This window comes from Myxine glutinosa, chromosome 3 (genome assembly GCF_964187855.1).
Source record: "Myxine glutinosa chromosome 3, kmMyxGlut1.1, whole genome shotgun sequence".
Classification (NCBI taxonomy): Eukaryota; Metazoa; Chordata; class Myxini; order Myxiniformes; family Myxinidae; genus Myxine; species Myxine glutinosa.
This window is the reverse complement of record NC_136263.1, coordinates 29,519,712-29,543,951: the sequence shown is the minus strand read 5'-3', so window position 1 is coordinate 29,543,951 and position 24,240 is coordinate 29,519,712. Positions and strand designations below refer to the sequence as shown.

Below are 24,240 nucleotides of genomic sequence, written 5' to 3'. Positions count from 1 at the left end.
CCAGGAGTACCTCTGGCTAGGGCTTCCCCTTCGCTCCCACCAAATGTTCATATATGTGTGTTGTGATGACCATCACCAAACAGTGATGACTCCATCTACATCTCACTGTCTGATAACATGGACCAACTTCTATCAACTCATCCCAAATCTATTTTCCTCATATGTGGTGATTTCAACTCATCATGCCAGCTGGCTGGGTGTGGGTACCGCTCGCACCAGCCATGGCACCTCAGCAAACGACTTCTGTGACTCATTGGGACAATACAATCTGTCAATTTCCCGACCCGGATCTCAGACAACGGAGCAGCTTCTCTTCTAGACTTGGTTATGACAAACTTCCCTGCAAATGTCTGCTGCTCTTCTTCGGCTCCAATTGGTTCGTCTGACCTTATGCTTGTCAAAGTGGAAATCTCTCTGGCCATTCTCAGAGAGCCTCCTCTGCGTTGATGAGTCTGGCATTTCACTCAGGCCAAATGGCACGGTCTTCAAGCAGCCATAAATCATCTGGACTGGTCTCCCATCTCTACTGCCTCTGACATCAACTCATCCTGGGAATGCTTCCAAAGTAATCTGCTCTCTCTAATGCACAGATTTATCCCATCTCATCTTCAGTTGTCAAACCCTTCCTCATGTCCATGGTACATGGATTTTTGTGGTGAGGCAGTTGCCCTGAAACAACTTGCCTTCACCTCCTGGAAGGCAAATCCAACGGAAGGCAATCTCATTTCCTTTCACAAAGCCCGGAACAAGTGTGTATCTACCCTCAGCAGAGCCAGGAAACAATATCTCTCTCTACTCTCAAGAGTGAACTCTCAAACCTGTCTCTCTCTTCCAAATCCTGGTGGCGTCTTGTCAAATCTGTTGCTGGTGTTTGTTCCCCCTCGATCCCCTCCCTTACCTCAAACAGCTACACATCTGACTCCGCACGTGAAAAAGTTGAATGCCTGAACTCTTTGTTTGCCTCTAAATGTTGTGTCCCAAACCCATCTCTCTCTGGACCCACCGTACCCAGCTGCCGTTGGACTGTGGCCTTCTCTCCTGACAAGGTGGAGTGGTTTCTGTCAATCCAAGACTCTGATTCTGCAACTGGACCAGACGGCATCAGCCCACGGGTCCTAAAATCCTGCTCTGCTGCTCTTTCACACCCTCTCTGTTCTCTTCACCCTCTTTTGCTCAAGGTCATCTGCCATCAGCTTGGAAATCAGCCTACATTACCGCTTTACACAAAAGAGGTGCAAAAACAGATCCTTGCAACAACAAACCAATCAGCCTGCTCCCAATTATCAGCAAAGTCATGGAATCCATCATTGCTTCGGATATCACATCCTTCCTCTTCTCCAATGGCTTGATCTCTGATCATCAATTTGGATTCAGACCAGGTTACTCCACTCTGGACATGCTGCTTCTGCTGTCTCAACAATGGATGGAGGTCCTCAATGTCAAACAGGAAATTGGAGCTGTCTCCCTTGACATATCACGTGCCTTCGATACGATCTGGCACTCAGCTCTGCTTACCAAACTCAACTCCCATGGTATCCCTGGAAATCTCCACGCATGGCTTGAGGACATTCTCTCTGGTTATAATCAACGTGTGGCCCTGAATGGATTTCTCTCATCTCCGCTTCCTGTTCAGGCTGGAGTTCCCCAAGGCAGTGTTCTGGGCCCTGTGCTTATTCTGGTCTTCATCAATGATCTCTCCGACTCTCTGGTAAATCCTCTCTATCTCTTTGCTGATGCTCCACTCTCTGCCGCTCCATACCTTTTCCCTCAGATTGGCAGTCTGCAGCCTCCTCACTCTCTTCAGACCTGGACAAAATCAGACTGGTCAAACAAGTGGAACTTGTATTTCAATCCTGAGAAAATCTCACACTCTTACTATGTCTCTCCGAAAAGACCGTCTGGACTACCCTCCCATCTACTTTCTCAACAATCATCTCCAAGAAGTTCTGTCACTCAAGCCCTTGGGTCTCACAATCTGCCATGATCTTTCCTGGGAAAACCACATTGCCAAGCTGGCCTCCAGGGCCAGTCGCCGACTGGGCATCCTCTGTCGTGTGAAGTCCTTCCTTGACACACCTGAGCTCCTCACTACATACAAGGTTTTCATCTGCAGCTCAATGGAATGCTGCTCTCCCCTCTGGGCTGGTGCTCCTGCCTCTCACCTAGCTCGGCTTCAACAACAACAACAACAATATGCATTTTAAGGCCATTTTCCCTGCTAGAGCTGGGGGTTAGCCTTGCGGTCCCCACTTCACGCTGTTGAAATCCAAGCTTTCAGAATCATTGAAATCTCCTGCGATGAAGCTGATTGTGAGGGCCTTTCATTCACTCACCGCAGCCAGGTAGGTGGTCTTTCTGTCTTCTACCGACTCCTCTCTGGCCTAGCCCACCCCAACCCCCCCGCCCTGTCTGTGCTCTGTCCCCCAAATACTCCTACTGGTCGAGCAAGATCTGTCAGCAACCCTCTTCTGGTGGAACTGCCAAAATCAACTCTGAGCTCACCTTCACTCTTTCATTCCTCTTTTCTGCTGCCTCTGGAACAAGCTCCCTCAATCTCTTCAATCCCACTCCTCCCTCCAGGTCTTTAAAACAGCTGTTCACCACCATCTCTTATCTTTCCCCATCCAAAGCCTTTTCTACCCCCGTTAATTCACCCCAGATCCGCTTTTCTGAAATACCGACTTATTTCCTGGAAGTCCTAGCTGTGTCCATGTTTTTTTTTTGTTTTTTTACCTCAAGCCTTCCCATTCCTCCTCCCCCCCGAGCCCTCTCCCTTCCACAGATCTCTCGACGTCTCTGCTCTCAAATGTTGTACTTGTGTGCATCCCCCTCTCTCCCCATCTTGTCTCCTGCTACCTTTATTTTGTCTTTTGTGTCAGTTTTTTTTTTTTCATTAATGTTATCTCTTCCAGTTATCTTACAGTATTTGAGCCTTGATCTTGTATACAAAAAAAAAAAAAAAACAATTTCATTTATCCAATGCTGCTTGATATTGATGTTCTGCATGTGTCATCAAAATGACAAATTTGACTCGTCATCAAGCTGTTCGGAAGGAATTGAAATCGTGGTTTGGGAATTTAGGCAGACTCTTAGCCATCCCACTTCCCAGGTCCTCTTGCTTTCTGTCTCCACATCCCCATCTTGCTATTTCCTTTTCCCCATTGCTCACCCTTTCTCCTCATCTGGCTAATCCTCTCCTTTTCTGATTCCCCCAGCCCATTTCTCCCTCTCTTTTTCTCCATCTCCTCTCACCTACCCATTCACCTTTTCCTCATTCCACTCCTCCTCACCCCTTTTTCCCATAATCTAAACTCTTCTCCCCATACTCCAAAAAAAAAAAAAAAAAAAAAAAAAAAAAAAAAAAAAAAAAAAAAAAAATCTCCCCTTCTGCCTATACTCTACCTCCTCTCCACTTATGCCCATCCCACTCTTGTTATCCCATTCTCACTGTCTTGCTCTTCCTCTCTCCTCCTCCACATTGTGTGAACAAAGGAGTTTTGAGTGTTGAACATGTTCAAGCAAGCAAGGTTGAAGTTTGATCGATGATCTTTAAATAACTGATAATCCAAGATTGGAATGAAGGTGGAAAATGAAAAAAAAATACAATTTCATGAGTGGTAGTGAGAAGCCCACGTCAAGTCTTGGAAAATCCTCTTTTGCCTCCACGGCGTTAAGTGCCAGAGATATGAAGGAGGGACTTGAGGCCGACAGGTGGAGTCGCATTGCGTAGAAATGAACACAAACGCTTTGCAAGGTGAAAGCAGTCACGGATGGGTGAGACACTGTCTGAGTAATTATGGGCTCCTATTCCCCAGGTGTTTCCCAGCGATTTGTGCATCGTCATTGTTTTGAGCAACCAGTCATGACTCCTCTCTAAGCCATTTTATTTTTGAACAACTCGTCAAATAATCACGTAGTGAATGAAGGTGTCAAATTATTGTTGTTTCGTCACTTTTGCGCTCCCCCATCTGGCTCAAAATGGCCCCAATGTCTTTTAATTCATTAACCCCGTCACCGAAGTTGGGCCGAGCACCTGTCTGTCTGTGAGCAGGATATCTCTAAATGTTGTGGACATATTCGGACAAAATTTGGGGAACAGTTTTGGTGTGACAAGGCCTAATTGATTTGATTTTGGCCTCGATCGGAATCCGGATTAAACAAAATTTTTTTTCAGTGATTCTTCATGATTGAAGATCATCATTGAAGAGATGAGCCAAAAACGATATACAGTATATCACAATATCTCAAAACCTTGGTGGATGAGTTGATTTGGTGACAAGAATAAGCCGATTAGATTTTGATGGATTCGCAGTGGGATCCAAAATGTTGTGTTCACTCTCGCGGAGGTGTGCACTCTTCCGAGTGCTGCTCTAGTTTTTCCTGTATTTTTAATACCAATGTTTACATGAACCTTTTATTGTCTTTTCAAACACTTTCTCTGTCATCCCTTCTCTTTCTGTACCAAAACACATACTATTTCTATATCAGTTACTGTTCGCTGTGCTGGTTCGCCTTGGATGCTGCTTGTTGGCTTATACTTCCCTTTTTATGTTTTTAATTAAAGTCGTTTTTGGTTCACGAGTTATCAAGTGACCACTATATTCGTCATCCGTGTGCATCTGTCTGTGTGTGTGTCTGTCTGTCCGCAGCATAACTACCCGATGATATCATCCGATCTTGATGAAACTTGGGTGGGAGGTTGATATCATGATCTAGTTGTGTCCTGCCCAGAGTGGGCGTATTGCGCCCATTGTGGGCGGAGCGACGCCCGAAAAAGATGTCTTTTTACGGGATAATCGATTTCAAGCTACATCTTCTCCGAGGGAGTTGGTGGAATCTGACAGGGGTTTCGGTATTTGGTTCGGCCAATGTCATGTGTCTAGCCCCACGGAGCTCGATTTTTCATTTTTGCTCCAAGGTCAAGGTCATGAAATTTAGAAAAGTCGATTTTTGATTGTTTTATTGCATTGTTCGCTTCCTGATAGGGTGAAATGTCGTACATGATCTTATATTATCACATGCATCATGAAATACAAGTTTTCCAACAAATTTCAGAATCTTTGACCTTTGAAGGTCACACAGGTCAAATTTTCAAAGTTGTCGGAATCGAACCGAATTTTCGGTATTCTGTAGCTAACTAGTCTCATAACAGATAATACATTCCTATTTATATATTTTCAATGTCGGTTTTGACTTTTAAAGGTCACAAAGGACGGCCATTTCAAAGTAGTCTGTCCTTTGTCATTGAATACCGCTCGCTCGTGAACCATCGTCCTCTCCCGACTTGTTTTCATTCTTGTGATAAAATATACGGTTATTGATATGAAAGCTTACTCAGCCAAAGGCCGGATGCGTTGTTTATTCAGGATGTCTGTGCACCCCTCATTCCATTATAGTTTTGTTTTTTTTACCCCAATATCTTGTGAACCACGGAAGAGATTTCCAACAAACGTGCCACAAGTATGAACCGATTAAACTTCGGGTTCAACAGGGCAAAGTTTGAAGGTCGTTTGCCCTTTGGGAGATCATTTTGCAGCATTGACATTTAAAACGGGCAGAGGTGTGTCGTTCGCTGCCTTTGCGTCTAATTCTGTTTTCTAGTTTTGTAGCCGTTCTCAGCGTGGTAATGCAGGCCTTACCTTGACCATTTGACAATTACCTGACTGAAATTGAGTTGCTGAGTTTTCTTGATTTACACCAATCAAGATTCTCTGCTCACCTTCACTCTTTCATTCCTCTTTTTCCCTGCATCTGGAAAAAACTCCCACACACTCTTCAATCCCACTCCTCCCTCCAAGTCTTTAAAACTTCTGCTCACCACCATCTCGTATGTTTATGTTTTTAATTAGTCGTTTTTTTTCAAAACCCCCATCCAAAACCTTGATCTTTTTGACCCCTGTCAATACACACCAAATCCACCTTTTTCAAAACCCGTTTTCTTTCCTGAAAATCCTAGTCGTGTCCATTTGTTTATACCATGCACCTCGCCCCATCCCTCTCCCTTCCACAGATCTCCCGATGTCCCTATTCTCAACTGTTGGTGTGCTTCCTCCTCTCTCCCCCTCTTGTCTCCTGCTCCCTATAATATATGTTCTATGTGTTAGCTCTTCCACGAGCTTGACTTGGTCTACAAAAATAATAATCATAATACAAGCATTTATTTTGTTGAAATTTATTTGTAATCTAAATTAGGTCCAAGTGGTCCAAAGTTCGAAATGGTCAAGGGTCCAAGCTGGTCTAATGGGTCTAAAGTGGCTTATGGGATCCTTGTGGTCTTCTTGGTCTTTAATGGTCTTCGGGGTTTTTGTGTTTTCAGGGTATTTTTGGTCCTCTGGGTCTTCTGGGTCGTTAAAAGTCTTTAAGGGTTTTTTTATGTCTTTGGTTTTTTTTGTGGGTATTCTGGGTCTTCCGTATATTTAAGGGTATTTTGGGTCGGTCTTTTGGGTTGGTCCTCAGGGTCTTTTGGGTCGGTCCTCGGGGTCTTTTGGGTCGGTCCTCGGGGTCTTTTGGGTCGGTCTTCGGGGTCTTTTGTGGCGGTCTTCGGGGTATTTTGGGTCGGTCCTCGGTCTTTTGGGTCGGTCCTCGGGGTCTTTTGGGTCGGTCCTCGGGGTCTTTTGGGTCGGTCCTCGGGGTCTTTTGGGTCGGTCCTCGGGGTCTTTTGGGTCGGCCCTCGGGGTCGTTTTGGTCGGTCCTCGGGGTCTTTTGGGTCGGTCCTCGGGGTCTTTTGGGTCGGTCCTTGGGGTCTTTTGGGTCGGTCCTCGGAGTGTTTTGGGGTCGCCCACGTCGCCCCATGTTATGGGGCGACGCAGAATGATCGCTCAGCTGGGGAATGAAGGTTTCCAACATAACCAAAAGAGTAAGGACACAGCTTGCACCTCTTTGCTGTATACGTCTTTCCCGATATCAGGGGCTGTAAGTTTGGTCTCCATGAGCAAAGCCTCTCATTGAGATCTGGGGTGTGTTCCGTTAGCAAGCAGCTTGCTATCGCTTTCCAAGTCAGTCGTTCCTTATCAAGGGCTTCGCAAGCTGCTCGTCGAGCCGCTCCATAAGCGATTAATTGAGGTGTTTCGTTATGTTAGCAAAAATGGTCACCATAGTCTGATTCAAAACCCCGGTGTGTACCCTGGTTCGAATAGGTACACCGTATCCCTGCGTGTCGTGTCGTAAGAGGCGACTAAGAGGGTCGGTTGGCGTCAGGAAGGGCATCCGGCCATAAAAACATTGCCTCAAAAAGAGAACCATGACAATTACAACTACATATGGGCGGGGTACAGCCCGAAGTGGAGATCGGTTTCTGAGGTTTGGGACATGGAATGTAGGGACAATGACAGGGAGGTCAGGAGAAGTGGTAGAAGTATTGTTCAGAAGAAGAGTGGACATATGTTGTGTGCAAGAGACGAGATGGAAGGGAAGTGGTGTGAGAATGGTGAAGGGTAGGCAGGGACAGAAATACAAGTTTGTGTGGCAAGGATGCCCAGAGGGCGTGAATGGTGTTGGTGTCCTGTTTTCTGAGGAGTTTGTAGACAGTGTGGTGAGTGTGACTGGAGTGAGTGATAGGTTGATGATGGTGAAAATAATGATTGGAAAGCTCTGGGTGAACGTCATCTCGGGATATGCTCCGCAGGTTGGTCAGAGCGGTGAAGAGAAGGACAAGTTCTGGTGTGCGATAGAGAAGGTGATGGAAAACGTGAAAGACGAGGAAGTTGTTGTGGTTGGAGGAGACCTAAATGGACATGTGGGAAGGAGTATGGACGGTTTTGAGGGAGTTCATGGGGGTTACGGATATGGTGTGAGAAATGGAGAAGGTGAAAGGATTTTGGAGTTTGCTGATTTGTTGATTTGTAATACTCAGTTACAGAAAGAGGATAATAAGCTTGTTACATACACGTCAGGTGGGTCAACGACAACCGTTGACTACCTGATGGTGCGTAGGCGAGATAGGGGGCACCTCCGAGACACAAAGGTGATCCCGCGGGAGGAGGCTGTTTCACAGCACCACTTGGTTGTCTGCGACACAAGGGTGAAAGGTGCGAGGAAAGCTCGGCGGGTGAAGTACCAACCGAGAATGAAGGTGTGGAGGTTGAAAGAGGTGACAGTAAGGGAGGCATTAAAAGAGAGGCTGAGTAGGGTAGAGGATGATGTGGTTGAGCTTGAACGTGGTTGGATGTCAATGAAAGATAGTCTGTTGGGAGCCGTTGGTGAGGTGTGTGGATGGACAAAAGGACCACCGAAGCACTCGGAATCATGGTGGTGGGATGATGAAGTTGGAAAGAGGATTGACGAGAAGAGGAAGAAGTTCAAGGAGTGGCAGAAGGCGAAGGGTACGGGAGCAGAAAAAAGCAGAGCATGAAAGTTATAAGGCAGTCAGGAAGGCTGCAAAGAAAGAGGTAGCAAAGGCGCAGGAGGCATGTAGGAAAATGTTCGGAGAACACTTGGATTCGGAAGAGAGTCAGAGAGCGGTATTCAGGAATGCAAAGCAGATAGCGAAAGAGAGGTGTGATGTGTTGGGGGTGAGTTGCTTGAAGGATGAAGTGAGACAAATCGTTGTGGACCCAGATGGAATTAAAGGAAGATGGAAAAGATATATGGAAATGCTGTTGAATACAGAGAATGAATGGGATGGCAACATGGAGAGGAACCCAGTTTTAGGACCGGCAGAGAAGATAACTGAGAAGGAAGTTGAGGAAGCGATAAAAGCAATGAAGAGTAGAAAAGCGGGAGGGCCGACAGGAGTTGTGGGAGATATGTTGAAGGCATCAGGAATTGGGGGTGTGAAGAGAGTGACAGAGATCTGTAATCTGGTGGTGAAAGAAGGCCGCATTCCAGTGGATTGGGAACTGAGTACCCTCGTCCCTCTACACAAGGCGAAAGGTGACCCTTTGGAGTTTGGCTCGTACCGAGCGATAAAGTTATTGGAGCATGGAATGAAGGTATTGGAAAGGGTGATGGAGAGGAGGATAAGGAAGAAGGTGAAGATCGACGAAATGCAGTTTGGATTTATGCCAGGAAGAGGAACGACAGACACGCTCTTTATTGTGAGGCAGTTCCAGGAGAAGTACATGGAGAAGAGGAAGAAGTTGTTTCTTGGGGTTGTTGATCTGAAGAAAGCATTCGATAGGGTTCCACGCGAAGTATTGACATGGGCATTGAGGAAGTTAGGAGTGGAGGAATGGTTGATCAGAGTAGTGATGGCAATGTACAAAAGAGCGCGCGGAGCTGTAAGGACGAAGGACGGGGACAGTGGTGAGTTTGAGGTGAAGGTGGGAGTGCATCAGGGGTCGGTACTAAGTCCACTACTATTTGTAGCTGTGATGGAGGTGCTGGCTCAGAACGTAAAGGAGGGTTTACCGTGGGAGTTGTTGTATGCAGATGATCTGGTGTTGATTGCGGAAAGTATGGATGGACTGAAGGAAAAGATGAACAAGTGGAAGGAATGTATGGAGACAAATGGTCTGAAGGTGAATATAGGAAAGACGAAGGTGATGGCAAGTGGTAAAGCATGTGGTAAGGTGGAAAGAACTGGGAAGTGGCCCTGTGCTGTGTGCAGGAAGGGTGTCGGAGTGAACTCCATTCAATGTACAATGTGCGCTGAGTGGGTTCATCAAAAATGTAGTGGTCTGAGAGGGTCATTAACCAGTGTGGCAGCTACATTCAAATGTAAGGTGTGCACAGAGGGAGCTGCAGATGGAGGAAATGTTCAGTTGGATCTTGGAGACGGCGCGAAGCTGGAAGGTGTGAAAACATTTTGCTACCTCGGAGACATGCTGAATGAAGAAGGTGGATCAGACTCGGCAACAGTTGCTGGAGTGAGATGCGCATGGAAGACGTTTCGGGAACTGAGTGTTGTGCTGGTGAGGAGGGGAGTGTCGTTGAAGCTGAAGAGAAAGGTGTATGCTGCATGTGTGAGAAGTGTTATGATTTATGGGAGCGAGACATGGGTAATGAACGTAGAGCAGCAACGAAGGGTGGAAAGGGTGGAAATGCGAATGGTTCGATGGATGTGCGGAGTATCGTTGAGAGAGAGCAAGACAAATGATGAATTGCGAAAGATGATGGGAATTGAGCCTGTGATTGATGCTGTGAAGAGGAACAGGTTGAGATGGTTTGGTCATGTGTTGTGGAAGGATGAAAGTGACTGGTTGAGAAGAGTGATGGAAATGAATGTAGAAGGAAGTAGAGGACGGGGAAGACCGAGAAAGACTTGGCTAAAGATGGTGGAGAGAAGAAATGCGGGCAAGGGGGTCAACAAGGAGAGATGCAGAAAATAGGGCAAAATGGAAAAGATTGTCATGGGGACCACAAGGCTAACCCCCGCTCTCGCAGGGAAAATTGCCTTAAAATGCATGTTATTTTGGGTCCTCGGAGTGTTTTGGGTCCCCTGAGTTGTTACGTGCTCCTCCCCGACCCCCTGGTCACGGTGTACCTCCGAGCCCCGAGAGGGGTCACGGCAGAAAAATGTGTTATTCTGTGTGTCAAAGATCAAAGGAGAAGCCTCCCCAATTGTTACTCACAAACAAATATTGTATTGAGATCACAGAATAATTACAGTACAACAATAATAGTATTCAATAGTACAATCAATATGTCCTATGATGGTACCATCAGTTTTGTAATATAGAACTCACTGTGCTCCAAGTGAGTGAAACACGAACATCCCCAATGTCTCTTATTCCCGGCTTCAAGCCCAAAGTTGCTTCGCTCCAGTGGTCGACAGAACGATGTCCAATCGAGACCAGAATCCCGTGCGGATGGCAAATACAGTCACACAGCCCAAAGCTGTACAACGGCGCCCTCAAGGCGACTGGGAAACCCAAAGGCGCCCTTCAGGCGACTGAGAGATCACACCCTCGGGTATGGACGAATTAACTTTCAAAAAGCCACGTCACACACACGCCCCAGTCGACGTCTGAATGCGGTGAATATGGTCGAAAAGAGACAAAACCGTGAGCGAAGCACAAGTCCTGCGTGAGTCAAAATGGCCGACGATCCGCTCTTGAGACGTAACGGCCCGGCAATAATTCTCCTCGGAATCCACCGCCAAAAACCTGACACGCAGGTTGATCGGTAACAGCGATGACAACTCGGTCACAGGAATCCCTTTCCCGGAAACCCTAAAGTTCGCTAGTGACTCTTGCTCGCCAACGTTTGCTTCAGAACTCGGCGCAACTCGGCTTTCTTGTCCGACTCACTCGCTCCGCCCTCTTCTCCACTTCTTCCTCTTCGTCGTCCGGTTCCCGATCCGGTTTCCTGTTTCTTTTAACATTAACCTTTTTGCCTTTTGAAAACAGTTCATGAACAATAAACCTTTTGAACACAATAATAGTACATGGAATCAGAAATATTTACAGTGGATGCAAACCACCACAACGGAAGTGACGAATCCGTAACAGTGTTTTGGGTCCTCGGAGTTTTTTGGGTCCTCGGAGTGTTTTGGGTCCTCGGAGTGTTTTGGGTCCTCGGAGTGTTTTGGGTCCTCGGAGTGTTTTGGGTCCTCGGAGTGTTTTGGGTCCTCGGAGTGTTTTGGGTCCTCGGAGTGTTTTGGGTCCTCGGAGTGTTTTGGGTCCTCGGAGTGTTTTGGGTCCTCGGAGTGTTTTGGGTCCTCGGAGTGTTTTGGGTCCTCGGAGTGTTTTGGGTCCTCGGAGTGTTTTGGGTCCTCGGAGTGTTTTGGGTCCTCGGAGTGTTTTGGGTCCTCGGAGTGTTTTGGGTCCTCGGAGTGTTTTGGGTCCTCGGAGTGTTTTGGGTCCTCGGAGTGTTTTGGGTCCTCGGGCCTTTTTGGGATCCTCGGGCCTTTTTGGGTCCTCGGAGTGTTTTGGGTCCTCGGAGTGTTTTGGGTCCTCGGAGTGTTTTGGGTCCTCGGGCCTTTTTGGGATCCTCGGGCCTTTTTGGGTCCTCGGAGTGTTTTGGGTCCTCGGAGTGTTTTGGGTCCTCGGAGTGTTTTGGGTCCTCGGAGTGTTTTGGGTCCTCGGAGTGTTTTGGGTCCTCGGAGTGTTTTGGGTCCTCGGAGTGTTTTGGGTCCTCGGAGTGTTTTGGGTCCTCGGAGTGTTTTGGGTCCTCGGAGTGTTTTGGGTCCTCGGAGTGTTTTGGGTCCTCGGAGTGTTTTGGGTCCTCGGAGTGTTTTGGGTACTCGGAGTGTTTTGGGTACTCGGAGTGTTTTGGGTCCTCGGAGTGTTTTGGGTCCTCGGAGTGTTTTGGGTCCTCGGAGTGTTTTGGGTCCTCGGAGTGTTTTGGGTCCTCGGAGTGTTTTGGGTCCTCGGAGTGTTTTGGGTCCTCGGAGTGTTTTGGGTCCTCGGAGTGTTTTGGGTCCTCGGAGTGTTTTGGGTCCTCGGAGTGTTTTGGGTCCTCGGAGTGTTTTGGGTCCTCGGAGTGTTTTGGGTCCTCGGAGTGTTTTGGGTCCTCGGAGTGTTTTGGGTCTTTCGGGCATTTGTCGGTCTGTGGGGCATTTGTCGGTCTGTGGGGCATTTGTCGGTCTGTGGGGTCGGTCGTTTGTGTCCTCGGGCCTTTTTGGTATTTTGGGTGTTTTTTGGTTTTCTGGGTATTTTTTGGTTTTCTGGGTATTTTGGGTCTTCGGGGTATTTTTATTTTTTGGGGGGTATTATGGGTCTGTGGGGTCTTTTGGGTTTTCGGGGTCTTTTGGGGTTTTTGTCGTCTTGGTGGTCATAAGGGCTTTGGGGGACTTTAATGCTTCAGTTACATTTGGCTCGGCAGCCGTAGGGTCTAAAAAATCTACGGCCACTAGCAATTATAGGGCGGCCGCAGTATTTCCACGGTCACACAATGTAGCAGTCACATTTGTTTTTATTTTTCGGGTAGCCGCACGGGGTATTTAGAAATTGTGGAGACCGAAAACGTGGGGGTGCCGTACGGTCTTTGATTTGATGTCGCACGGTGACCTTAGGGTGTCGGCCATAGAATTTTCAAGGCAGACGCAAGGTAGCCTCAAGGTGCCCGCAAGGCGACCGCAGGGGGGCCCTAAGGCGAACGTGCGGCCAGAAGGACGGTAACGAGTGGGTATATATACCAGTTCTTTTTCATATGTATAACAGCACTTACAATTGTCATGGCTACGGCTTGTCGAATTGCTACGGCCAACCTAGAAATGAAAAAAGTTATAACTCCGTGCTATAATTCCACGGCGACCTCTACGGCCTGTAAAAGATAGCCATACGCCCTAGGGCCACCCTGAGGCCACCTGAGAAACTCTGCGGCCGCCGCACGTTTCTGTCAATTTAGGGGGGGTACGGCCGCCGTATCCTAGCCGTAGAGCAAATGTGACTGAGGAGTAAGGGTCTTCAAAGGTCTCAGGGGTCTCAGCCATCTCAAGTGTCGAAGGGTATATTCCAACAGTACAAAATTAATAGACAGAATGCAACCGCCGTTTAAACATTACTTAATTAATAGATATATAGTCACACAGCTTCACCATAATTACGATTTTATGGACCATGTTTTGTTTGGTTTTCTATATATTTGAAGAAGACTGCAATTTGGTCAAATATACAGAAAGTTTGTTTGGTCACAGAAAGTATTCACACCCCTTGACTTTTTTCACATTTTGTTGTGTAACAGCTTGAATTTAAAATTGATAAAATTGCTTTTTTGTTACTGATCTACACATAAAACCCCCATATTTTCAAAGTGGATTTAAAAAAGAAATTATTACAAATTTATTAAAAATGAAAAGCTGAAATGTCTTGAGACAATAAGTATTCAACCCCTTTGCTATGACCCTCCAAATTGAGCTCATGTGCATCCACTTTCCTTTGATCATCATTGACATGTCTCCACAACTTGATGGGAGTCCACCTGTGGCCAATGCAAGTGAATAGACATGATTTAAAACAAAATATACCTTCCCATGTAAGGTCCCACACTTGACAGTGCGTATCAGAGCAGAAACTCCACCAAAACAGTCCAAGGAACTGTCTGTAGTTAGAACGCCTAGAGAGAATTGTGTGGAGGCTTAGATCTGGTGAATGGTACAAAACAATTTCTCGATTTGAAAGTTCCCAAGAGCACAGTGAGCTCCATCATGAGGAAATGGGAAGAATATGGAACAAGCCAGACTCTTCCTCGAGCTGACCATCTGACAAACTCAGCAACTGGGCAAGAAGGTACTCTGAAAACCCATTGACCACTCTGATAGAACTACAGAGTTCCTTCGCTGAGATGGAAGAAATTGCCAGAAGGACAACAATCTCTGCAGCACTTCACAAATCTAGGCTTTATGGGAGAGTGGCCAGAAGGAAGCCACTCCTGAGAAAAAGGCATGTGATGGCAAGCCTGGAGTTTGCAAAAAGGCACGTGGAAGATTGAGAACATGAGGCAAAATATTCTGTGTTCTGATGAAACGAAAATTGATCTCTTTGGCCTGAATGCAAAGCACTAACCGAGTGCAGAAACTCTGTAGCAGAAACCGAGCACAGCTAATCACCCATCTAACACCATCCTGACAATGAAACATGTTGGTGGCAGCATCATGCTATGGGGATGCTTTTCAGCAACAGGAACTGGGAGACTTGAAAGGCTAGAGGGAACAATGAATGGAGCAAAGTACAGACAAATCCTTGAGGAGGACCGACTTCAGAGTGCAAAAGACCGTAGACTGCAGCGAAGATGAATGCTCCAACAGGACAATGACCCCAAGCATACAGCCAAAGCAGCACTGGAATGGCTTCAGAACAAGAATGTGAAAGTCTTTGAGTGGCCCAGCCAAAGGCCAGACTTGAATCCCATTGAGAATCTATGGAAAGACTTGAGGATTGCTGTTCATTGACACTCCCCATCCAACTTTGCAAAGCTTGAGCAAATCTGTGAGAAAGAATGGGAGAAACTCCCCAAATCTAGAGGGGCAAAGCTGCTATAGACATACCCAAGAAGACTCGAGGCTGCAATTGCTGCCAAAGGCACTTCTACGAAGGTCTGTGTTTTACTTTAATTACCTTATAAAATAATTCTAAAATGAATATTCCACTCTGACAGTGTGGGTTATTACGTGTTGATCTGTGACAAAAAAAGTCAACTTAATCCATTTTAAATTCAGGCTATAACAAAATGTGAAAAAGTCAAAGGGTGTGAATACTTTCTGAAGGTGCTGTACATCCATAATAACCATGTACGTTTGCTCCATCATAATTATGTGTGATATATATATATATATATTATATATATATATATATAGATTATATATATATATATTATATATATATTCATATATATATATATATATTATATATATATATATATATATATATATATAATATATAGATTATATATATATATATTATATATATATATATATATATATATATATATATATATAATATATATATTATATATATATATATATATATAACCAGATTACAGATACTATATATGTATATTTATGTATATATATATATATATATATATATGTATGTATGTATGTATGTATATATATATATATATATACAGTGGAACCTTGACTTACGAGTTTAATCCGTTCCGTGACCGAGCTCGTAACTCAAATTGCTCGTATCTCAAATCAAATTTCCCCATTGAAATGCATTGAAATGCTATTAATCCGTTCCAGCCCGCCAAAAACCACACCAATTTTTTTTTAAATATACAGTATATATAAAAATATCTCGCGCTTTATATTTCACCTGTATGCCAGCATACAAGCTGGCAGGATGGCCTGGACTGGAGGTACGCACACTTGACTCTAAAGTCTAAACTGTCCAGCCTGGTTTGAATCCCGACCCAGCTATAACCTGTCATGGGTGAATCACAGGCAGGGTGATTCATCAATGTGTGTACCGCTAAACTGGGCGCCCCGTTTGCGTCCCATTAGTTGTTGGATGTTAAGGATCTCACCGTGTTTTCCACAAAGAGAAGGCGAGCTATCGCCGGCACTCTGAACAAGTTGACGGCAGAGATACTGTACTTGCACGGCAAGATAACCACGTGTCGCACGATCTCTTGTCATGGTCCACAAGATTATCACAGAGAGGTGCAGCTTCCAGCGTTTCGAGATCTGATCCAGGCCTATCCAACGAGACCGGTCCCAGCGTTCTAGGCCCGGTGGTTGTCTCAGACGGACCCGACAAAGGACGTGTTGGATTTTACCGCGAGCCGATTCGAGCACCGACGTGCCGGCGAACAAAACCAGTCATATCTTTTGAACGCGTGGCTCGATATTTACAAAATAAACGTTTTCTTGAAGGGCTGAACCGTGCGCTCAAAACGATACCGAGTTTGACCCTGAGAGAGCCGTTTTGCGTAAACTCAAAATAACCGAAATGCGAAAACTAAAATGCAGCGCTATACTACGACAGAGATACTGTACGTGCACGGCAAGATAACCACGTGTCGCACGATCTCTTGTCATGGTCCACAAGATTATCACAGAGAGGTGCAGCTTCCAGCGTTTCGAGATATGATCCAGACCTAACTTTTGAGACCAGTCCCAGCCTTCTAGGCCCCGTGGTTGGTTCAGACGGACCCGACAATGGACGTGTTGGATTTTACCGCGAGCCGATTCGAGCGCCGACGTGCCGGCGAACAAAACCAGTCATATCTTTTGAACGCGTGGCTCGATTTTTACAAAATAAACTTTTTCTTGAAGGTCTGAACCGTGCGCTCAAAACGATACCGAGTTTGACCCTGAGAGAGCCGTTTTGCGCCGGAGATACTGTACGTGCACGGCAAGATAACCACGTGACCGGGTGGCGAAAGCTCGTAACTCGGATCTCGGCTCGCATCTCAAAGCAATAAACTGCCAGAGTGACGGCTCGTATCTCGAAAAACTCGTAAGTTGGGGCACTCGTAAGTCGAGGTTCCACTGTATATATATATATATATATATATATATATATATATATATATATATATATATATATATATATATATATATATATATATATATATATGGAGAGATGCCAAAAAATAGGGCAAGATGGAGAAGATTGTCATGGGGACCGCAAGGCTAACCCCCGCTCTAGCAGGGAAAATGGCCTTAAAATGCATGTTGTTGTTGTGTATATATATATATATATTGACCTTTCGTGATAGTGATGATAACTGTCATTGCAGAGGACGACACGTGGTACCGAGCTCATGTGCTGGGGTTGATGCAAGGAAACACTGCATGTGTTTCCTATGTCGATTTTGGAACATCTGAGATCTTGTCGGTGTCACGCTTACGACCTTCTAAAGTTGAATTTTTACACTTATCTTTTAAAGCCTTCTGCTGCTCTTTGGCAGGTGAGCACATTTTCACATGAACAACGCAGAGTAAATGTGTTTGACAGTGATCACTATGATCTGACGCCATCGTTTTCGCTGCTGTGTAGTTTGTGCAGGTGTTTTGCCGTATTTGTTTGTGCACACAAGGCCTAGCCAATTTATATTTCCCCCACCTGAATGATGAATCTTGTGTCCTTTGAAAGATGAAATGTTTCCATATATTCGTTAAATCAAAATGTGGTTTTGTGTATCATTTTCTTTGTTTTATGTGTATGTGAGCTTGGCACGCAACTATACGTGGTATTGTAATAGCATGGATGAATGATTAGTTTTCAAAATGACTGAGGAAACTACCAACAAAGCATTTCTGTGCATGCGTACCGAATCCGAATCAAAGTTGGTTTATTCCTCTGATTGAAGAAACTAGTCTTGCTCTTGAAGACCAGTGCATCCAAGTCATACCAAAGACTTACAAAATGGTACGTATTGCCTCCTTGCTTGAATGACGCTCAGCATTTAAAATGATAGAGCATGGACAAACAACCATGGGAAGGCAATGGCAAATCACACAGTATAACCCCAGCCAAGAAACTGCTTCGCAGCACCGACGCTCTGTAAAGAGTATGAAAAATCAAAATACAAGATGAATGATTTCCATTATTTAATGGCATTGCTGATTTCTTTCATTCTACAACTCTTATATAAAGTACGAGCTTTTGTAGTGTTCTGCAATTCAAAATTGCCCCTTGTTGTTACTACGAGCAGAGGTCCCACCCTTTTGGTGATAATGTTCCAAGCATGCAACACGTTATTCTGCCACACACCTTTATTTGATGGTGTATAGGCAACAGGTTGCTCCTTCAATCGCTCCTGGAAAAAAAAAAACCTGAGTTACTTGCATGAAACAAAAACATGTCTACTGCTTATAATTCAAAACACCTCACTGCACTGGAAAACGTGGGGACAGGAATACAGGAATACAGGAATACTGATAGGTGGGGACCACCTGGAGGCGGTGCTACACGATAGACATTTACATAGATAATTTGGGTCCCCGTTTCTCCCCCACCCCTCCACCTTCCACCCCATACCCCCACCACCAGGAACACCGACAAAGATGAAAACACCCGTATTCATTAATTGGTGTCATGCTGATCCTGTGCAGCAAGTCTGGGAGTAATTGGCCCAAAACTGGAGGAGTAGCATGACAAACAAACAAACACACACACACCGTCATGTGAATTATTGCAAGGATTATGGAATACTAGCAGAAGTACCCGGCATTGCCGGGTGGGGGAGGGGAGGGGAGGGGAACGGGGGGAGGGGAGAAGAGGGGGGGAGGGGAGGGGGAGAGGAGAAAAGAGGGGGGAGGGTGAGGGATGGAAGGGCAAGGGGGGTGGGAGGGATGGGAGGGGGGGAGGGGGGATAACCTACATCGTAATGTTGGCAAAAAAAAATAATCCCTTTTAAGGCCATTTTACCTGCTATGGAGGGGGTTAGCCTTGCGGGCTCCATGCCAATCATCATGGTTTCCTTTTTGAGGCAATGGTTTTTTTTTTATGGCTGGATGCTCTTCCTGACGCCAACCCCTTTAGTCGCCTCTTTCGACACGCAGGGATACGGTGTACCTATTCTAAACCGGGGCACACACCGGCACATTCAACCCAGCAAGCTAGTACTCAATTTGCCTACCTCGGAAGGATGACAAGCTGAGTCAACCCCCCTGGCGGTAATTCAACGATCGAATTTGAACTTGGGATCCTCGGATCCCAAGCCAGCACCCTGACAGTTAAGCCCACACCAGGCTATCGTAATGTAGGCAGGCCAACATTTTCGTTGTTTTTGTGAATCTCTTTCAGGTGTCAAACCCGTGCACGAGTCTTGGGGCAGTGACGCTCAGATGACGTTCAAGCAGATCGTCTGGAATCGCACGATGAAAGCAAAGGTGATCGGTGAAACCGAGTCAGGAGCACTGGTTGTAGAGCTAATATTGAGTCCCGATCCAGATGAAAGAAGTGATATTCCAGGAAGCTTAGCGCAACGTCTTGTCGATGCTGGAGTTGCCAAACTATCGATCGAGGTGGCAGAATCAGAGCACAGTAAGTGAATTTATTTTGAACTGGATATTGCTCGGTTTGCAACGTACATTCCAATCAATACATCAGCTTGTTGAACCCTTGGAGAGAAATAAAAATGTAAACCCTGGTATTCTTTGCTTTGTATCTAAAGACCCTAGGTGCTGTACAAATGTTTTTGCAACACCGATGTGACCTATAAATTCTTGTAAAACCTTTCATTCCCCAAAAACTCGTAAAATTATTAAAACATGCCAGTTGTGGGTAAATCCTGCTTCATACCCATTTTATTGGCACAGATGAGAACGGTAAAATAAACTTGCTCCATGGAAACAACGCAATGCTTTCACCGAATAGGAGTCGTATACATACTACATACGCAACAATGGTTGAATTTTAACCATCAATGTCACCCTATATTGTTAAAAACCACACCTTTTCTCCCCGAGCTTCCTCACTTTGCTTGACATTCTTCAATCTCATACCGTATGTACCGGTGTATAAGACGCACTTTTTATCGGAAAAAAATTCAAAAGTTGGGGGTGCGTGTACTATACACGGGGTAAAAAAAAACTCGGCTTCAAAACAAGTCAATTTTCCAATACATTTACGAAAAGCGATCTTGGTTGCATGTTTTCCCCGTTGCGTCATGCACAATTGCGCCGACATGCAGTGCTGCCATTGCTGCTCATTCGCTCCGGATGGCAAGCGGGTTTGTACCATTATGTGCTTTCTATGGATTTGCCGCTCAAAGCAACGCCGCTTCCGGAATGTGAATAGAACGGCTTTTCCCGCTCTGAAAAGCCACGTCGGTCTTTTATTTTGAAGGTCTTTTCTTTTACTACTGCAATTGCGTAGCAATCCGAAATTATAGGGCAGATTACCGTAAACGTCAGCTTGGACTGAAACGTCTTCATACATTCTATCCGGTTCCAGAGAAGAGAAGATCAAGATGTCAAGGTGGTCATACACTTCAGCGTTCAAACTCTCCGTCTGCCAGTCTGCAGAAGAGTTTGGGAACCGAGAAGCTGGGAGGAAGCATGGCGTGAATGAGTCTGTCATCTGGCGCTGGCCAATAACAAAGGCTTCCATAGAGGATATGCCGAGGAAGAAGAAGGCGAACAGGGGAAAATCGGCGAAGTTGCTTCAGCTGGAGGAGCGTGTCATCGCCTGGGTTCGGGAGAAGAGGGCAGAGGGTCACGCCATCTCTCCACTTGCTCTCAGGCTGAAGGCAAGGAGCTTCGCTTTGGACGGAGACCTCGTAGCCTTCATGGCCCCCACATCGTGGGCCTATAGATTTATGGAACGCCATAATCTGTCGGTACGACGCCGCATGCACAATAAAGAATGTTTTACTAATCTCTCTACTCTCTCCTTTCTTCTATGAAGCAAAGAAGCTCCTGCGATTGCATGCACATCTGGACACTGACGCGTGTGTAACAGAATATTGACTACATATAGCTAAATATATATATATTTTTTTCCTTTCAAAATGTTCATTTTGTGCTGCAAAGTTTGCGTACAAATGCATAGATTCACGCCACTGTAATCTGAAAATGAATGATTTTTTTTTTTTTTTGAGGGTGGACGTTGGGGGTGCGTACTATACACGGGTGCGTCTTATACACTGGTATATACGGTATTCCCAAATAAATACCTTTCCTCATTTGCACATACGTGTGCACATCCTGACATGGCTTACCCATTAATGTATCCCCAGCCACCCCAAGCATTGTGGCCGATGATTACACCAAGAAATGGGAGTATTCGCATCTTCCACTGCATGAGAGCTGCGCCGTGCTCGTTACCGTTGTGGCTGGGCCTTCCGAGTTTTACTGTCGCTTGGCATCTATTGCAGGTATGCCCCTTCTACCCTCATTCTCAGTGTTTGGTGGCAAATGTCAATATAGGAATGGACATTCAAGTTTAACTCGAAATAGTGCTCACCAGCAGGCTGCTGGCATCTCCTGGTTCCTTTGCGTATACAAGGTAGCATTTCCTGTTTAGTTATGCCAAGGAATTTGTTATAGATCACTTCTCATTGCAGCTGTTGCCAAGCTGGTGCCAAAAAGTGATCTTACTGGTTTTTGCACTGACAAAATTCCTGGAACAGCAGCAGGAAGGAGATTGCATTTTCACTCAGTAGCCTAGTTGCTCGGAGTCTTGTTTTTATAATCTTCCAGGCAATTACAGATCACATGTTCAATGGAACTTTTGTTTTGTACACTGTGGATTACACGAATCGTCTCGGTGCTTTCTTTGACATCCATTTTGAATTCTTGCACTCGTTTGAACCGATTGTAAAGGTTGTCGTGTATCGATTTATCACATGGGGAGGTTGTGCTCATTTCATTCGTCCCACTTGCTATCATTGATCATCAACTTCCTTTATTGTTAGTGTTGATTGGTTTATCATGTTGTATGGAAAAAGTGATTGTGAGTTAGAATGGCATTTCCAAAATGCCTGGTTTTGGTTTGTCCTGCGTTGCAATTTGAATGATCGTGTCGTCGTGCAATATGCGATTATTACTTAATTACCCCCGCCACCAAAGGTGGATGGAGGTTATGTTATCACCCCTGTCTGTCTGTCTGTGAACAAGATATCTCAAAGTTGTGGACAGGTTCGGATGAAATTTGGCAGAGAGGTGTAGTGTATGTGACACGGACGAAATTATTAGATTTTTGGTGAAGATCCGGATTAGGATCCGGCTAGTAGAATTTTTTAAAGTGATTCTTCACCATTGGGAGATAGGGCCAAAACCGGCATATAGCACGATATCTCAAAAAGTTGTGGACGGATTTGGACGAAACCTGGTGGACAGATTGGGTGTGTGACAAGGAAGATTCGATTCAATGTTGGTGACAATCTGAATCTGAATATGGATTCCCCATATGAGAATTCTTTAATTTTTTAAGTGATTCTTCACCATTGAGTGATAGAGCTGAAAACCAACATTGAGCAGGATATCTCAGAAAGGTATGGGCAGATTTGGACGAAACTTAGTGGACAGGTTGTGAATGTGACAGGGACTAATTGGTTCAATTTTGGTGAAGATCTGGATCTCGATCGAAGAATTTAAGTGATTCTTCATCATTGAGAGATAGGGCCAAAAAACGATATATCGCAGGATGTCTCAAAAAGTTATGGACGAGTTATGACAAAACTAGGTGCTGCATAATTTGGTTCGGTGACGAGAACAAGCCGATTAAATTTTGGTTCAGGTCCGAATCCAGATACGACCTATCAGTGGGATACAAAACGTAAACTGTTCATCTGGCGGAGGTATGCTCTTTACTGAGTGCCATTCTAGTTCATTGTGTGGTAACCTGAATGGTGGTTCGATATTTAATTTTATGTAATTAATATTTAGTTGTAAATTAAAAAGGTAACTTTGGGTGTGTGGACGGTGTTTTCTATTGTAGGCACCATATTAGTACCTGAAACAAATCGCTAAAACGCAACATAGGATTTGGCAATAACATGTGGGTGGTTGCTGCACATAGAGCCAATCAGGTGAGTCGAGCAGATTACCTTTTTCTTCAAGGTCATTGGTTATCCATATGGGTTTTACTTGCGAAACTAATTATAATTGTTAATATTCATTCCTTCAGCTGGGTTTGAACCCAGAACGTGTGGAACTCCATCCAGTCAATTAATCCTTCACACTAGATACACATTCGGACAGTTTAAAATGGCTTGAATTGTTATCTTGTTCATGAAAACGTCCTAATAGCAGTTATAACGACCATTGATCAAGATTCTTTGCAACGTGACACATTAAATACATTTCTTGTGTAGATGCTCTTTGGAACTGTATGACGCATTGTTTTTTATGAAGTGTAATTTGTGACATTCGAGATTTTTCCTGAGCTCCTTTCGTGTGTAACAATGGCAGTTGTGAATGGTATTTGATAATTTAAGGGTTTAACTGGAGAGGTCCTTGAACACCTTACTTGAGAGAGAAAAAGTCTTGAGAGAAAAAGGACATGGGCAGGGTCTGCAAGCGGAAAATTTGTTTGGTTCAGATGATGTCTGTAATATTTTGTCCAAGCACTGCTAAACAGAAGGTTTTTGAAAGTGTCAAAAAGGCGATTTGTGTTTTCATGTTCAACCATATAATTAAATTGGAAAAAAAATTAAAGATTTTGAAGACTGTAGAAAAATCTTTTTACGACTTTACCACCGTTGATGCAGCGTCTTTTACACCACCTTATTTAACAAGTCACATGGTTCTTCCTGGCTCTTGTACAGGTTTAGCAAACTATTCTGCAGCAGGTGGAACCTCATTTTTCTCGAAAACACTGAATATGAACACAAAGCTTTATTCACAGTAGTTTTGATGATTTTCCCTTTATTAGCCCGTCGCCCCCCGCAGCTGGATACCTGGGGACGGGGTTTTGCATTCGCTTTTGTCTGTCTGTCTGTCCAGGCCATAACTTTTTTTTTTTCATTTGAACTTTTGTCCTCAAATTTTCAAGAAACCTTTATTAGAGGTTTCTTTCTAACCTGACTGATCTCTCCATACAGGTTGCTTCTGACAATCCAGACTTGATCTGCTTAACAGAGACTTTCCTCCTTCAAGATGTCTCTGATTCCTTAATATCTCTTCCTGGTTACTCCCTCCTCCGGTATGATAGACCTGAGCCTCGGCCTGGTGGTGGGGTTGCTATCTTTGTCAAAAACTCTCTTCCTCACTCTCCTTGCACTGCCCTCTTTCCTCCTCACCCGCAGGAGTACCTCTGGTTACGGCTTCCTCTCCGCTCCCACCTTTTGTTCATATGTGTTCTGTACCGTCCCCCAAACAGTGATGACTCCATCGACATTTCACTGTCTGACAACATGGACCAACTTCTATCCACTCATCCCAACTCTCTCTTCCTCATATGTGGTGACTTCAACTGTCATCATGCCACCTGGTTGGGTGTGGGTTCCTCTCTCACC

The 24,240-nt window shown here is 45.0% G+C and overlaps 1 protein-coding gene across 1 annotated transcript in view; it reads left to right on the top strand.

The window, feature by feature from the left end:
* Positions 1-24,240, top strand: part of LOC144888176 (uncharacterized) — a 79,756-nt gene that overhangs the window by 7,485 nt on the left and 48,031 nt on the right. The window contains exons 3-5 of the mRNA XM_078773555.1: positions 17,071-17,241; positions 19,083-19,322; positions 21,019-21,156. Coding sequence (XP_078629681.1) covers positions 17,071-17,241; positions 19,083-19,322; positions 21,019-21,156 — 549 coding nt within the window. The remainder of the gene's footprint in view (positions 1-17,070; positions 17,242-19,082; positions 19,323-21,018; positions 21,157-24,240) is intronic.